The sequence below is a fragment of the Hyaena hyaena genome, unplaced genomic scaffold, assembly GCF_003009895.1.
Source record: "Hyaena hyaena isolate Hyena2069 unplaced genomic scaffold, ASM300989v1 scaffold_492, whole genome shotgun sequence".
Classification (NCBI taxonomy): Eukaryota; Metazoa; Chordata; class Mammalia; order Carnivora; family Hyaenidae; genus Hyaena; species Hyaena hyaena.
Window position 1 is genome coordinate 872,023 of NW_024081124.1, and position 15,933 is coordinate 887,955.

The following is a 15,933-nucleotide window of genomic DNA, read 5'->3' on the forward strand; positions in this document are numbered from 1 at the left end:
ATCCCGGCAGAGCTCGGGGGATCCCGGGAAGAACTCGGGGGATCCCGGGAAGAATCGGGTGATCCCGGCAGAGCTCGGGGGATCCCGGGAAGAACTCGGGGGATCCCGGGAAGAACTCGGGTGATCCCGGCAGAGCTCGGGGGATCCCGGGAAGCGCTCGGGGGATCCCGGGAAGAGCTCGGGGGATCCCGGGAAGAACTCGGGTGATCCCGGCAGAGCTCGGGGGATCCCGGGAAGAACTCGGGTGATCCCAGCAGAGCTCGGGTGATCCCGGGAAGAGCTCCAGGGATCCCGAGAAGAACTCGGGGGATCCCGGCAGAGTTCGGGGGATCCCGGGAAGAGCTCCGGGGATCCCGAGAAGAACTCGGGGGATCCCGGCAGAGCTCGGGGGATCCCGGGAAGAACTCGGGGGATCCCGGCAGAGCTCGACTTTGTTGTGAGGATTTTCATAAATTCGCTGTTGGGGGAAACGTATCGGTCACAACTAGATGAAGCTGAAGGGAAATTGGTTATTGGATAATATTAGGGAAAAACTTGTCCATTTTCTTCGGAGTGACGGCGCGTGCGTAGAGGTGTTCTAAAATACTAGAACGCCTGCAGCTGGCTCTCTAAACACCCGAGGGTGAAGCAGGGTAAGCTGCTAACGCCCGTCGAATCTCAAACGTGGTTTAAGACGTGTCCACTGTCCTTTGCTTCCAAGTTCTGCTCCAAACGCGGCGTGAAGACTAAAACCTGAAGACAAAATGACAAACTACCTGGATCTGGTGCTGGCTGGGGTCACGCCTCCCGTCCAGGGGGACACAAGGCGCCCGGTGAACACAGGCGGGGGCCGGCCTGCCCGGGTCCATGCCGTCGGGGCGCGGGGCGCTGCCGGGGGCCCTCCAAGGTCACCGCCTAAAACAGAAGGAGTCTGCTTTCAGACCACGGGCATCCAGACACCGGAAGGGGGCGGACACAACGGCACGGACAGCACTCTAGAGGGGGTCCCCGCAGCCCGGCGCCGGGGGCCCGCGGACAGCACTCCAGAGGGGGTCCCCGCAGCCCGGCGCCCGCGGACAGCACTCTAGAGGGCGTCCCGGCGCTGGGGGCCCACGGACAGCACTCTAGAGGGGGCCCCGCAGCCCGGCGCCAGGGGCCCACGGACAGCACTCTAGAGGGGGTCCCCGCAGCCCGGCGCCGGGGGCCCGCGGACAGCACTCTAGAGGGGGTCCCGGCGCTGGGGGCCCGCGGACAGCACTCTAGAGGGGGTCCCGGCGCTGGGGGCCCGCGGACAGCACTCTAGAGGGGGTCCCTGCAGCCCGGCGCCCGCGGACATCTCTAGAGGGAGTCCCGGCGCTGGGGGCCCGCGGACAGCACTCTAGAGGGGGTCCCGTGCTGGGGGCCCGCGGACAGCACTCTAGAGGGCGACCCCGCAGCCCAGTGCCGGGGGCCCGCGGGGCAGCGGTGCTCAGGAAGGTACTGGACAGGGCCCTCTACAGAAGTGTCATCCCCTTCGGAACCCTACTTTCCAGGAGAACAGGAGGACACACTGTTCTAGTGACTTCCTGTCGAGCTGCTCCGAATCCCAAATCTCAAGGGCCACCATTAAGACGTTACCGCAGAGACGGGCTTTGCCGCGGTGACCGGGCAGTTTTGTGGGCACCGTCTGCGTGAGCAAACCCTGCCACACCCAACGGGCGCACGCCGGCTCCTCGGGGCCGCTCAGCAGGGCAGAGCTGACGGACTCTGGGCGAGGCCACTGGCTCCGAACTAGCAGAAGGGGCCCTGAACCTGCGATCCCCCCCCCCCCCCCCCACGGCCCCTGAGCTAACAGCCAGGAAGGCGTCCGTAAGGACTGGTAGGGGGCGCGGGCCACGCTCTCCCCGCGGTCTCGGGCGCCTCCGCACAGACGCCGGGCACGCCTGTACCCGTGGCGAGCGGACCACATACCGGTGTCTCCAGCCACGGCCCATCTTCCCAGCCACACGGGCTTCCCGGAGGGCAAGGGCCTGGTCTTGTTCTTCTCTGAGATTTCCCACAATACAGTGCTTTGAGCAGAGCGGATAATTTAACTCAACGGCTGTTGAATTAAGCTGATTTTCCATAAACCGATTCATTTTAAATGTACTTGTGTGTTTGTTCTCTCAAAGAATCCTACAGTAAATTATTTGGGAAATCCAGGTTTAAAAAAAAAATCCCTAATTTAAGCTTTTGAATAAATCCAAGGTCTGTAGACTGACACGTGCGTAGGAACAGAAGGGCAGCTGCTCAAGACCCTGTCCCCACGGCTGCAGAGACGAGAGCGACACGGAGACTGGAGGGCAGGGGCGAGGCGGTCCCGCTGGCCTTCGTCACCACAGTCCGGGGCGGCCGCCGCAGGACGGAGGAGCCCACGGAGCCGGGGCCCTGCAGGCTGTACGCGGCCGACACTGGCCCCGGAAGCCGAAGGCCTAGGACTCTGCTGCACCAGGAAACACTAGGGGACACGCCCCCTCCCCGTTGCAGGATACCTCGAGTGACGCCACACACACACGTACACAGAGTCCAGGGACACCTACCCCACTGTCACCTGTACAAATTCCTGGGACGCCCCTCTCTTTGCAACCCGTCCCATCCCCACTGCTCCAGGACACCTCCCAGCTTGTCACCCAATAGACCCAGGACGCCTCCACAAAGCACCTGTCCCAGATCCTCAGACACCCCCATGGCCAGCGCCTCCGTCCACAACCCAGGACCAACCTCCCCCCAGCCTGCCCCTCCCAAAGAGCCCAAGAACCCCCCCAACCAGTTCCCTACATGTACTATGGGAAGGCCCCCCTTAGCCTGTCCTCCCCCAAAGAGCTCCCCCGGACCCTCACTGCAGACGCTCCTCCCCCCTGTCCCCCCCCACTCTGCTGTGGGTGACCTCTGAAATGGCCGATGCCCGTCTCCTGCCCTGAAATCGGGGGCGCCCCCACCGTGCCTCTCGGCCCTGGGGCTGCAGGCACGTTCTCACAGCGGCTCTCTTCCGCTGGGGGCCTCGGGCAGCTCCAGGACCGGGTCCCGCACCCACGGGCAAGAAGCACCCCCACGGCCTGCCGGCCACCCCCTTCCTCCCCCACCGAAGCCCCAGCTCCCTCCATAGATGGTGTCCTGGACGCCGGAAGGCCAGGGGCAGCCACAGCGGCCTCCTCCCCCACACACCCGGTCACCCACACGGCAGCAGGCACGCGCCCCTCTGTGGGCACCCCCACAGCCGCGAGCACCCCCAAAGGCAGGGGCACCCTCGCGGCCTCAGGGACTGGCCTGCTGGCTCCCCTCCTCCACAGGCCGCCCACGGGTCCTGCAGCCCCAGCAGCAGTGGGCACCTCTGTCCTGGGTCTCTGTTCCCAACCACCGGAGACGTCCCCACGGCTGGTGTCGGCCATCATCAGCCCGGGGGCCCCCGCCGCCGTGGGCAGCCCCCCAGCCACAGGCATCTCAGCAGCCTGTCCCCCTCCCAGGGAACCGGAGGGGCCCCCCAGGCCCAGCCTCTCCCCCGTGGGCCCAGGCATCCCGGGGGGAGACAGCCCCACCCGCGCGGGACCCCTGGTGTCTACAGGTGCCTGCACCGTCTCCCTCTCCCCCCACAGGCCTGCGACACCCCCAGGGCTGGACTCGTCCCGCAGAGGCTGAGACGTCCTGGGGGCCACGGGCACCACAGCTGCTGCAGACGTCCCTGCGGTCTGTCTCCTTCCCCAAGGTCTCGGCACACCCCCAGAGCCTGTCTCCTGCCCTGCGTGTCCGGGCGCTTCCGGACCCCCGACGGCCTGCGCCCTCTCCCACGGGCCCGGGAAAGCTGCAGAAGCCACAGCGTCCCCCACCGACCAAGGCCCCTCGGGAGCCACGGGCACCGCGGCAGTATGGACGCCTTCGCACAGGCTCAGGCCGCCTCTAGAGCTGCCGTCGTGACACACAGGGCCAGACACCCACGCGGCGGCAGGCAGGCCCGTAGGCGCCCTCGCGACCCCCGCCACGCTGCACCTGTGCCTGGGCAGCACCACGGCCTCAGGCAGCCCAGCGGCCTGTCTCCTTCTGCACAGACAAGACGTGTCCCCATGGCCGCCCTCCTGACCCACGGGCCCGGGTGCCCCTAACGCTGTGGGCAGCAGAACCGCCCGCTCCCCCAGAGTCTGCCTCCTGTCCCACAGGCTCACGACACCCCCACAGCCTGTGTCCCCCACAATGGCCTCTGGCGCCCCCAGGGCCCGCTGCCCGTCCCACAGGCCTGGGGTGGCCCCGTAGCTCGCCTGTCCCCCCAGAGCCCCTGGTACTGCCCCCGCCGCCCCCACAGGCTGCTGGGTCCCCCACACACCGGGGACACTCCCACAGCCTGTCTCCCTCCCCGGGGCCGTGGGCACCCCCATGCCCGGCTCTACACCCCACAGGCCTGGAGCACCTCCAGGGCCCACCGCCTGCCCCGCACGACCCCACGCCTCCGCGGCGTGTGCCACTGCCCAGGAGCCCAGGGCCCCTCCAGAGCCCGTCTCTACCCACACAGCCTGTCCCCTTTCCCTGAATCCTGGGTCACCCCCACATCGAGCTTCCTCTTCAACACCACAAGGCACCCCCATGGGCTGTCCAGTGCCCCATGTGCCAGGAGCACCCCCAGACCCCATCCCCTCCACCGCCTGTTCGCTCCGCCAAGCGCCCAGGGGACCCGCACAGGCTTCCTCCTCCACACTGCTGGGCGCCCCCACAGCATCGGGCACCCTCGCAGCCTGCCCCCCGCCCCATGAGTCCGGGGTGTCCCCACAGATGGCCTCTGGGCGGGGAGCCCCGGGCACCTGCAGGGACTGCCCTCTGCCCCACAGACGGGGGGCACCGCCCCAGCCCCGCTCCCTCTCCACGGCTCTGGGGAGCTCCACAGCCTCGCGCCACCCCGCGGCCTGTCCTCTCCCCAGCAGGTAGGGGACCATCCCAGGCACACCCTCAGGCAGCAGGCCGGCCGCCTGTCCCCGCCCGCACAGGCCTGGGACCCTCTCACAACCGGCCCCCAGACCCACGGCTGTTGACACTCCCGAGACCCGGGGCACTGCCCGAGCTTGTCCCTTCACCCAGGGTCCTGTGAGACCACCCCGGCTCGTCTCCACCCAGGAGGCCCGGCCGGGGACGCCCCTGTCAACCGGGCCCTCTCCCGCGGGCACCGGGTGGAGCTCCACTCTGCTCCCCTCCCCGTACCCCGCCGCCGCCCGCATGGCCTGCACCTTCAGCCACAGCTCCAAGATGCTCTCGTGCCCCATCGATCCCGGGCGGCCTTTCCGCTCACAGCCCCGGGGGCTCCGGTAAGGCGCCCCGTCCTCCTCCCCGCCGGCGCCCGTCACCCACACCGAACCGACAGGCCCCACCACCTGAGGCTCCCCCACCGCGCCGTCCACCCACACGGTCCCCGGGTCCTCCGCGGCCTCCGCCGAGCCTGCGGCGGCGCCACGGGGCCCCAAGGCCTCCGGCCCGTTCGCCCCCGCCGCCCCGGCCGCGTCGGCCTCCGCTCTCCTCCCCCGGGGCCGCCGACAGTCCTGAAGCCTCTCTGCGCTCACGCAGCGCGCGTCCCAGGCCGAGGTCGTCGCACGGCGCCCCGCTCCCCGGCCGCGCGGCGCCCCCACGGCGCCCCTCTTCCCCCAGGGCCGCCCGCGCCCGCGCCCCGGCCGGCTGGGCCCCACGCAGCGGCCCGCAGCCCCGCTCATGGCCGCAGGCCCGCCCGCCGCGGGGGCCGCCGCGCACACGCACGCACGCACTCGGCCCCGGACCCCCGGCCTCGGCAGGAGCGACGGCGACAGGGGCGACAAGCGGCGGGGCGGGCCACGGCTCAGGGGCTCCTGTCCCCCGGGGCCACGGCTCCTGGTGCGGCCTCCCAGAGTCCCCCCAGTCCCGGCCCGAGCCCACCTGGCCTGGGGCGCGGAGCAGCTACCGGGGAGCGGGCGGGGGGTGGGGGGCGGCTAGGCTGCGCTTCCGGGCGCCGGCGCGGTCGCCACAGCAACGGGCGCAGGGCGGCCTGGGAGCCGTTGGCGTCCCGAGCCACCGAAGGGTCCCAGGGCTGCACGACGGCAGGGTGGGCAGCCACCGCACATGGGGCCGGGGCCGGGGCCGGGGCGGCTGGGGCAGAAGCCCGGATGCCTGCGCAGAAGCAGCGCGGAGAGCGCGGAGGGCGCCGGGCGGCGACAGCCGGGGCCGGGAGGCGGCGCGGAGGCCTTGTGGCCGCCCCGGGCTCCCGTAGCGCCGCGGAGCCCCGCCGGCCGCCCGCCCGGAAGCGGCCGCGCCCCGCCCCTCCCCGCGGCGGCGCCTCCCGGAGCCCCGGCCCGCGGTGCGCGGCTCTCCCTCCCGATGGCCGGCTACGAGGTGGTGAGCGTGTCCGGCTTCGAGGAGTTCAGCCGGGCGGTGGAGCAGCACCGCGGCAAGACCATCTTCGCCTACTTTACCGGCTCCAAGGATGCCGGCGGGAAGAGCTGGTGCCCCGACTGCGTGCAGGGTGAGAGGCGGGGCCTGGGGGCTGCGGCCCGGGAGGGCGCGAGAGCCCGCGCAGGGGCTCACCGGGCTTGCCCCGCCGCTCGACCCGGGTCCTGGGGCATCCAGTCCCCGGGACGGGCGAGCCGGGCGCCCGCAGGATTCTGGGCGCCTTGGCGCGGAGACCGATCCGCGCTCGGCCCTGGAGTGGTTTTCAGGTCACCCTCGGTTCAAGTCTGAGCACTTGCAGAGACGGAGGGGAGAGGGGAGCGACGCTGTTTCTCGGTGCCGGATTCTAGAGCCCATGACTGACTATTTGGTATCGACTTTTTTTTAAGCTGAACCAGTCGTGCGAGAGGGGCTGAAGCACGTCAGTGAAGGGTGTGTGTTCATCTACTGCCAAGTGGGAGAGAAACCTTAGTAAGTGCCCGCGTGCATTCCGTCCCGTCCCGGGCGCGCTGGGCCCGCGCACACTTAGGCGGAAGGGCCTCGGGGACTAAGGATCTGCGTGCTTAGGTCCAGGGTCGGGCAAGTCAAGCGACCAGAGGCTTCAAGTCTTCAAGCTTTTATGAACATTTACAACAAAACGAGTGATCACTGAAAGACTAAATGTAGGAATCTATCAAATATTAAGTAAATGGTGAGAAACCAAGTAAATGTTTTCCATGATCACTTTTTCTTTTCGAAACAGTTGGAAAGATCCAAATAACGACTTCAGAAAAAACCTGAAAGTAACTGCGGTTCCTACACTCCTTAAATACGGAACAGTAAGTGTCTGTCCTGTCATTGTGGTGGGGCTACAACTCACCCCATCAACTCTTTTGTCCTGGATTCAAATTTGAAAAGATCTTGACATTTCATCCCAAATATCACACTGGGGCTCTATTAAAAATGTACAACTTGGCTGTCCATCCCTATGGCCAATCCAAATAAACTATTAATAATGCCAGTATCTAAGTATTAGGTGTTTCCCATGCTTTGTAAAAGCCACTGTTCTAAAATTCTCTAAGCGCTGCTCAAGAAAGTTGGTTGACATAATTCGGTAAGACACTAGCATCAGTGGTTGTTTTCTACTTACTTCAGAGTTCTAGTTAAAAGGGCACCTCCTTTAGTTCAGCGGTGGCCCTGGGATTATAAATTAACGAGTTGAGGGGAAGGCAGTGTGCTGGGCTTGCTGGCTCTTGTTTTAGTCCACGGAGCCAAGTATTTTAATGATTTATCTTAAGGCACATAGTTTAACTATTTAATAAAGCTTGTTGTAACTAGATGATATAGCGTAGTTTCTCCATTGTAAGCTTTGTGTTAACTCAAGGCAGAACTCCTTCCCTTCCTAATAACATGTTTGTAGATCTGGGTTAAGATCAGACCACTCTCCTATTACAGCCTCAAAGACTGGTGGAATCCGAGTGTCTCCAGGCCAGCCTCGTGGAGATGTTGTTCTCTGAAGATTAAGAGTTGATGATGGCAGTCGTATCTTGATTTCCTGACTTGCTCTGGTATAAAAGCAATCGCATACTTGTTTTGAATTCACGTTAGCAATAAACAAATGAATGATGACGTAAAAACTGGTTTATGTCTAAATAGTGCTATTAAAATGCTCATGAACCCTCAGTTTGCCTGTAATATTTGGGAATCTCTAAGAGGAAGGGAGAATCAGTCTTTAGGAGAGACGGGGACAGCACAAGGGGTGCATTGCTGGAGGTGACAGCAGTGTCCCTACCAATACAGAAGGCAAATTCCACGCCTTGAAAGGAGTTAGGATCTTTTACGGTAAATGCCACACATTTACAAAGAACGGTTCCGGAAACACTCTGTGTGGCTTTAGAACGTACAACTTCCCATAGCCAGTGACGGAGAGCACAGCGCACCTAATCCAGCCTCGCTCACCACAGGCAGTCTGGCTTTCCCGTCTGAAGACGCCTTCCTGCTCGGGAAGGTCAGAGACCGTGTCACCTAATGGTGGCAAGAGCCCCGGCCGCGCGTCAGTCACACCCATCACCACCGCAGACGAGCTTCTTAACCTGTGTGAACCTCCGCCTCCTCCTGTATGGACGCGGCGGGTCTGCAAGGGGACTGAGAGCAGGACAAAGCAGGAAGCGTGGGCCCAGGTGCAGCACCGGCCACGGAAACGTTTCGCGCTGCACGATCACAAGTGTCTGAGGCTCCTCATCTTTATTCTAGTCCAAAGTCAAGGGTCCGGTGAGAAGTTAACCACCAACCTTCTCCGTGCCGTCACTAGGTCGGTGACACGCCGGCTGTTCCTTTGAGCCCTCTTGCAGGGCAAGTGGTGACACGGTCAGTCCTCCTCCTGAGCAGAGTAAGAACCTTCCTGCAGCACCCGCTCCCTGATGGGAGAAATCGTTCACTCGATTCCCCCTCATTCTGCACAGGGAGGCGTAGGGCAGCCGATCCGAGGGACAGTGGGACGGAGGGACACGGACTTGCAGAGTTGGGGACATCTGGTGGCCCTCCCCCTGCCCCATCCCTCACCGACTCCTTAAACTGGTTTACAGCACCTAACGTTTCTGTTTTATTCGGTTGGTTAAGTACTAACGATAACTTACAAACCCACAGGGAAACCACAGGAGAACAACTCTGGTTGGACAGAAGGAACCTATTAACAACAAAAAGTGGGTTGGATCACACGGCACGTACAGCTCTGGGTGCTCCCCGGCGGCGCGGCTGGGAGAGTCCCGTCTCCGCGCAGGGGCAGTGAGGCCGAGGCCGCGGTCAGGGGCCCCAAGGTCAGGGGGCGGCGGTCAGGGGCCCCGCGTCGGCGGCCGGCTTCTCACTTCCCCGCCGCGTTGTTCTGCTGCTGCTGCTCGGCCAGCGCCTGCTGCAGACGCATCCGCTTGCGGGAGTAGTGCTGCCAGTGCAGGATCTGCTGCTCGTCGATGAACTTGGCGCACTGCGCGTTCACCAGCTCCTTGCGGAAGTGCTCGTACTGCAGCAGCTCCAGCATGTGCAGGCACTGCGGGTACCTGCGCGCAAGCGCACAAGTTAGCGGCGGCGCCCTCCGCGCGCGTCGGCCACGCTCCACCTCCGCTTCTCTCCCAGAACGGCCCTTGTAGGCTACCATTTCTAGAATATTCGCTCCCTTGGGTAGTACAGGTTTTCCTGCCTCTGCAGAGAAGCCAGTCATCAAAAGTCAGCGTGGGGCACACGTTTCAAAAGGGAAAACGCTCGAGCGCAGAAGGACTGACCTCCCCGCACCGCGCAGGAGCAGCAGGCCCGGCTCGGCAGCCCCGCGCTCCCGCGGAGGCGCCCACGGCGAGGGCCGCAAACGCTTCTCGGTATAGTAAGTTTATCATTGGTAACTACCGGATTTCCAGGAGTCGTGATAAAGACCGCTTTTTTTCAAAACCGACTCCATTTCAGAAAGAACTATGCACCAGTACTGTACTGTGGTTTTCCACAGGGATGTAACCATTCTGGAATTACTTGGCGTGTGACCTAAGATCAGCAACTGAGTAAGTCAACACACTGCGGATGAGGAGAGCCAAATTTCCGACTGTTAGGGGAGTCGTTACACACAAGGCCGGGGGAGGCTGGAATGGACCCTGCGTCGCGGAGCTGCACCTGGAACCGTCAGCAGACTCAGAAACCGACAAAGATTGGAAGCAGACATGTGTGTACGTATACACACACACACACACACACACACACACACACACGACTTCTTAGCTGTGCGTCCTGAGAGGGCCTAGCAGCAATGACATGGGTACCAACAAGCACACTCAGCGCCCAGGTCATGGATTAGAAATACCACTTTCCAGGGGCCTTGGCAAAATGGCTGATTCCAGGGCGAAGGCAGGGAAAGTACCAGATGAACCTGGAATATTATGCAGTGCCAGGAAGAAAGTGCTCAAAAAATTGTGGGGATACGTCACAAGCACTCAGGAGCCAATCTGAAGGGACTAATGGCCATATTTGAAACCATTACGAGAAAACACAGTTATAATCCAAAAAATAAGAATTCAAGAGCCCATGTTGATATAATTCTTTTAAATGAATAAATCGAGAATAAAGAGATGATTCTTCCTGACATCTAAATCACAACTAATAAATGTAGAAAAAATGACAGAAATAGAATTTGTTTCAGACCCGTATCAATAGATGCTAAAATTAGTGGGTAAAAGTATAAGATGAAACAAAGTATTTACATAGTCTCAAAGTATTTCCTCACAGACACTTACTAAATACAAAAGGAAAACAAGTAACTTGATGTGGTAAAACCCAACAGTCAGGGCCTCAAGCAAGTGACCGAAATTAACATCTCCAGTAGCAGGTCAAAGTGACTTCCTAGGACTCCTGATGGGACACACCAAGGAGGTCAGAAAGTCACTGCTGGGGCCCAGTCACGGGGCGGTGGGGGCAGCGCAGGGGGAAGGGCCAAGAAACTCAAGATTAAAGACGAAGACGACACAAAGACAGGAGCCTAGACTGGACACTGCCCCAGCCGCAGGGCAGTAATGAGACAGCAGACGAAATCGGAATGAGGTCTGCAGACTAGCTGATATATTAATGTTCAGATCTTGATCACTGTCCTGTGGTTAAAAAATAACATTTAGAATATCTGGGTGAAAAACATATAGGAATTATCTTTCCCATCTCTGTAGCTATTTCGTAAGTGAAAGTATTTAAAATAGAAAAGATGTAAAATCGGAGTGCATTATAAAAAACATTAAATTGGGGCGCCTGGGTGGCTTAGTCGGTTAAGCGTCCGACTTTCGCTTAGGTCATGATCTCGCGGTTCGTGGATTCGAGCCCCGCGTCGGGCTCTGTGCTGACTGCCAGCTCAGAGCCTGGAGCCTGTTTCAGAGTCTGTGACTCCCTCTCTCTCTGACCCTCCCCTGCTCACGCTGTCTCTGTCTCTCCTAGAAATAAATTAAAAAAAAAAACATTAAAAAAAATTAAAAAACAAAACAAAACATTAAATTATGCAGAGAGCTGAGAGCCAAACTTGTGCAGGTGGTACAGAGAGACTGAACACGAAAACGGCGCACCACGGAAGTGCTTCTCATGTTTTACGTGCACGCTAATCACGTCCCAAGTGCAGGCTCTGATTTCGTAGGTCTGACGTGGGGCCTGAGCTCTGCGTCTCTAACAGGCTCCCAAGTGACAGCGGTGCTGCTGGTCTGGGGACCACGCTGAGGAGCAGGGCCCATCACCGACGCTGTCCTTCCGCGATAACAATGGCGCGCTATCAGCGCTCCAGGGACACGGCTGCTGGTAGCTGGTGGAGCTAGGCCTGAAATGGCCGACTCACACCCGACCTCCTTCCTCTTCATACATTCGGCAGGCACTGGGAGTGAGAAAGACCCGGGTTCGAACACCAGCACCGCCGCTCACCAGCTGGGTGGCTTGGACAAGGTTCTCAACCTCGGTCAGCTTTAGCTTCCTCACCTACAATCTAAACTATCACGACAACCAAGAGAATGGTCTCAAGTGGCATTTAATCGACAAACGGAACTTAAACATGTAGCGATCATGTCTCAAACTTGTAAAAGACAACTCTAGGGGTGCCCGGGGGGCTCAGTCAGTTAAGCGTCCGACTTTGGCTCAGGTCATGATCTCACGGTTCGAGGGATAGAGCCCCGCATCGGGCTCTGTGCTGACTGCCAGCTCAGAGCCTGGAGCCTGTTTCAGTCTGTGACTGCCTCTCTCTCTCTGACCCTCCCCTGCTCACGCTGTCTCTCTCTCGCTCCTAGAAATAAATAAAAAAAAAAATAAACATTAAAAAAAAAAAAAAAATTTAAAAAAATAAATAAATAAAAGACAACTCTGAGTAAATATTTCAATAGGCTACAATTCTGGCTTTAACCAACAAGACGAAGGGGTATGAAAGGAAAGTTGCACACTTAGATTTTTTAAAAGTAAGACATAAATGAACTCAGTTAATAGCACTGATCAAAATAAGAAAGAGGGGCTGGAGCTGACATAACGTTCTCAGCAAGCCGGCAGTGTGAGTCCCTGCCCCCGCCCCACCCCCCGAGAGAAGTAACAGAAACTCCAGTTACACTTATCAAAGTGTAACGTCTACACGAAGACCTGCATCCGGCCCACTGCACCCCGACCACGTCCGAAGGCCTGTGTGCAGTCCTGGCTGAACAGTGGAGGGCGTGTGACAAATGGGTAAAGGTGGCTGGGGACGCACAGGTAAGGGCTACGTCACAGGTGCGGGTACCGGCCGCCGGGGAAGCAGGACGTGGTGCCAGTGTCTGCACGCGGCGGCCGCCCCACAGGCTGGCTAGTCCCTGACAGGGAAGATGAAGGCCTGCGGTTCCCAGATCCTCCAGATTTAAAGAGTAGCCGAGGTCCGGATTATTACATGAAACTTTCGGACCTTTAAGGTCAGCAGGTCTCAAACAAAAGCTTGTGCAGACTGAGTGACATGCCCACAGATGTGAACTTGCAAGTCTCAGGAATGCAAACGTCTGAAAGGCAAGTGTCTCAAGAGGTCACAGAGCGGTTCTGGATTAACGCGGGGACAAAACTGGAAATCTGGGTTGAAGCTACACCCGGGGACAGCATATCCCAACGTACGGAAAACCTTCCCAGCATCCAGCTAGCAACGGGACCGGCTGTCCCTGAAGGGCACAGCAGGTGCTCACTGGGACCAGAGCTCCAGAGTATAGACAGCCTTCCGGCAGCAGTGGGGGTGACACGGAACGCCCCACGCCCGGGCCCAGTGTCCACACAGAGTCTGCAAGCCTATGCACACACACCATCTAACAGTCTTCTCTCCGGTTACTAAACAAGTGGCTGTTTGTAAGGGACCAGTTAGGGAGCAAAAGGGTCCTGCAGGCAGAGACGTGGGGTCAAGAATCAGTTAGTATTAGACACAGATCAAAAAAGTGACCTGGATAAAGGACAAGTTTGAATCATTTTCCTCTCAAACGTGTTTAAAAAAAAAAAAGACACCAAGTTTCACTATTGCCTTCTGACCACCTAGTTAAGACAAAGAAGAGGTCTGAGTTCGATGTTTAAATGAACACAGAGCCTGCACATACAAGGCTCTAAAGAAAGGCGATAGCTACAGAAATACTGCTTTTTATTTCTTTTCTTTTACAAACTAAACAAACGTTGGGGGCAACCCTTCATCAAGCAAGTCTGTCCGCACCATGTTTCCAACAGCATTTGCTCACCTCAAATCCCTGTGTCGCATGTTAATAATTCTCACACTTTAAACTTTCCAGTATTATTATATCTGTTATGGTGACCTGTGGTCATGACTTGCTTACAAGCTCAGATGATGTTTAGCATTATTTAACAATATTTTTTTATTAAGATATCTACTTTTTTTTTTTCCTTAACACTACTGCACATTTAATCGCCTGCAGTACTGTGTGAACACAAGCTTTAAATGCACTGGGAAACCAAAAACTTCATTTGGCTCGCTTTACTGCAGCGTTCGCCTTCTTGCAGTGCTCTGGAACCAAGCGCACACGATGAGGCGTGGCCAGAGGGAGACTCGGGGAAGGTCACCTCCTCTGGAAAATCTTCCTGACACGTGCCCTGTGTTAATTTTCAGCCGACGACTGTGCCATTGCATTTATAGACCGTGGGTTCAGTAGGGTCAGGAACACAGAGGGACTGGGTGAGTGGTACGAGACAGAGCCAGGTCACACAGAGCCTGCGCCCAAGAAGAGAGAAGGGATCCTGCTCTGCATCCCTGGGAAGACACTGACAGATCCTGAGCAACAAAGTGTCATGCGGTTACATTTCTGAAAGACCAAGTTGGCTCCTGTTAGAAAATGATTTTGCTTTGTTCGGCTGGGATTGGGAGAACACAGGAGGGGGGTAAGAGGAGCAGGGATGAGCAGTGAGACTGCGCAGTAATCCAACTCAGAGAGAAGGCGGAGGCAGCTAACAGGAGTGGAGGGGTTCAAAATACATTTTTTCCAATGTGAAACTAAAAGGTCTGTTAAATGTCAGTATCTTGGAACATAATACAGTATACACGTATTTAGGACTGTAAAAATTAAACTTACTTTAGATACTTGGCATATTCTGGTTCTTTCCAGTAAAGCAAGTACTTAAGATAATTAACAAAAGCTTTGTCTTTGAAGTAACCTCTTTGGGCAAGAACTGAAAGGCACAAAAAACAAAAAAGATATCTGTAGAGCAGACCAATCCTGGAAGTACCGATTTGTGACCTCTAACATACAGAATCTACTTCCATAACTCCCCCCCCTGCCCCCCGCCATGAATTCACAACATAAGTCCCAGTCTGTGCAGACACACACACACACCAGTGAACAGGTAGCAGAGATCCCACTGAACTGAGCGTATATAAAAGTAGACATTATTACGAACTGCAATTCTTCTGGTCAGAGATCGTTACCAGCTACTCAATTCCATCAGGCGCCAACAACTTACAATTAAGGTAATTGGGGTTGGCTAAACACTGCACGAACTCCAACTCCAACTGAAACCGAAGTCGATTTCCAGCCTCATCTAGGAAGAAACACAGCAAAAGTCACCCAAAATAAAGGTCACCATCTATGACACTGACTTGCAGAAAAAGACGTGACTGCTGGTGAGAACGTGTTTCTGCAGAAGTAAGGGCACGGGGTGGTTTCCTCACTAGTCCGGGGAAAGCAGAGAGCGCTCCGCTCAACAAGAACCTAGAACAGGCGCACCCACGGGGCAGGACCACCCCCTGGGACCCAGGACCCAAGATTTCCAGAGTGACCAGCGGGGGAAGGTCAGAGCAGCGCTAGGGACCCCGGGGAAAGTCCAGAATGCAAGCTGCAAACGGAGGGACGTGCGCCGGTTCGAGAAATGCCAGGAGCAGAAAGGCTCACAGTCTGGCGACGTCTCACACCTAAACACGCCCATCGCGGACGCGGAAAACCAGCGGCGGAGGGGACGGCTCTGGAGCGCGCCCAGCCGCTGGGGCCTCGCCGGGAGGCCGGTGAGGAGGAGAGAGTCGCGGACCGGAGCCCCGCCGGAGCTGCGCCGCGAAAGAGCCCCGGGGAAGCGGGAAGACGTGTCTGGCCGGGGGCAGGTGTGTTTGCTAGGGTTCCGAGCGCTACTTACCTGTCTCCATAGCGACGGCCGCGGCCATCGCGAGCAAAGCGGCTCGGCTGCCCACAGCCTAGAGGAGCAACAGCCCGCAGATTGCGGAAGCCTCGACCCCTCTTCCGGTCGCGGGGCCGTGTGGGATGCGGGCATTGGCGGCCTCGGGCGGGCCCCTCCTCCGGCTCCTCGAGGGCCCCGCCCCCCAGCTCCGCGCAGGCCCCGCCCTCCAGCTCCGCGCAGGCCCCTCCTCCGGCTCCTCGCAGACCCCTCCTCCGGCTCCTCGAGGGCCCCGCCCCCCAGCTCCGCGCAGGCCCCGCCCTCCAGCTCCGCGCAGGCCCCTCCTCCGGCTCCGCGCAGGCCCCTCCTCCGGCTCCTCGCGGGCCCCGCCCTCCAGCTCCGTGCAGGCCCCGCCCTCCAGCTCCGCGCAGGCCCCTCCTCCGGCTCCTCGCAGGCCCCTCCTCCGGCTCC

The 15,933-nt window shown here is 59.2% G+C and overlaps 4 protein-coding genes across 7 annotated transcripts in view; 1 reads left to right on the forward strand and 3 right to left on the reverse strand.

Annotated features, from left to right (window-relative positions):
* The window catches only part of KIAA0753 (KIAA0753 ortholog), a 39,411-nt gene extending 33,256 nt beyond the window's left edge, over positions 1-6,155 (reverse strand). For 3 of the 4 annotated variants that reach the window (XM_039254462.1, XM_039254460.1, XM_039254463.1), the window contains exons 1-2: positions 1,930-2,657; positions 756-894 (exon numbers count right to left, since the gene is read on the reverse strand). In XM_039254462.1, coding sequence (XP_039110393.1) covers positions 756-848 — 93 coding nt within the window. In that variant the 5' untranslated portion in view covers positions 849-894; positions 1,930-2,657. Of the gene's footprint in view, positions 1-755; positions 895-1,929; positions 2,658-5,880 lie in introns of those variants that run through there. The other variant, XM_039254461.1, reaches the window with a different exon arrangement.
* Positions 2,248-5,681, reverse strand: LOC120246881 (collagen alpha-1(II) chain-like). Its single transcript, XM_039254526.1, has 2 exons — positions 2,885-5,681; positions 2,248-2,408 (listed from the first exon to the last, which is right to left on the reverse strand). The coding sequence occupies exons 1-2, from the start codon at positions 5,679-5,681 to the stop codon at positions 2,248-2,250; spliced, it is 2,958 nt and encodes a 985-aa protein (XP_039110457.1).
* A 90-nt stretch (positions 6,156-6,245) lies between the features above and the next one.
* TXNDC17 (thioredoxin domain containing 17) lies at positions 6,246-8,007 on the forward strand. Its single transcript, XM_039254464.1, has 4 exons — positions 6,246-6,463; positions 6,777-6,858; positions 7,130-7,205; positions 7,822-8,007. Exons 1-4 carry the CDS (start codon positions 6,319-6,321, stop codon positions 7,888-7,890), a joined length of 372 nt encoding a protein of 123 aa, XP_039110395.1. The 5' UTR covers positions 6,246-6,318; the 3' UTR covers positions 7,891-8,007.
* A 948-nt stretch (positions 8,008-8,955) lies between these two features.
* On the reverse strand, positions 8,956-15,583 carry MED31 (mediator complex subunit 31). Its single transcript, XM_039254465.1, has 4 exons — positions 15,484-15,583; positions 14,821-14,898; positions 14,433-14,529; positions 8,956-9,419 (listed from the first exon to the last, which is right to left on the reverse strand). The coding sequence occupies exons 1-4, from the start codon at positions 15,509-15,511 to the stop codon at positions 9,227-9,229; spliced, it is 396 nt and encodes a 131-aa protein (XP_039110396.1). The 5' UTR covers positions 15,512-15,583; the 3' UTR covers positions 8,956-9,226.
* Between the last annotated feature and the right edge of the window lie 350 nt (positions 15,584-15,933).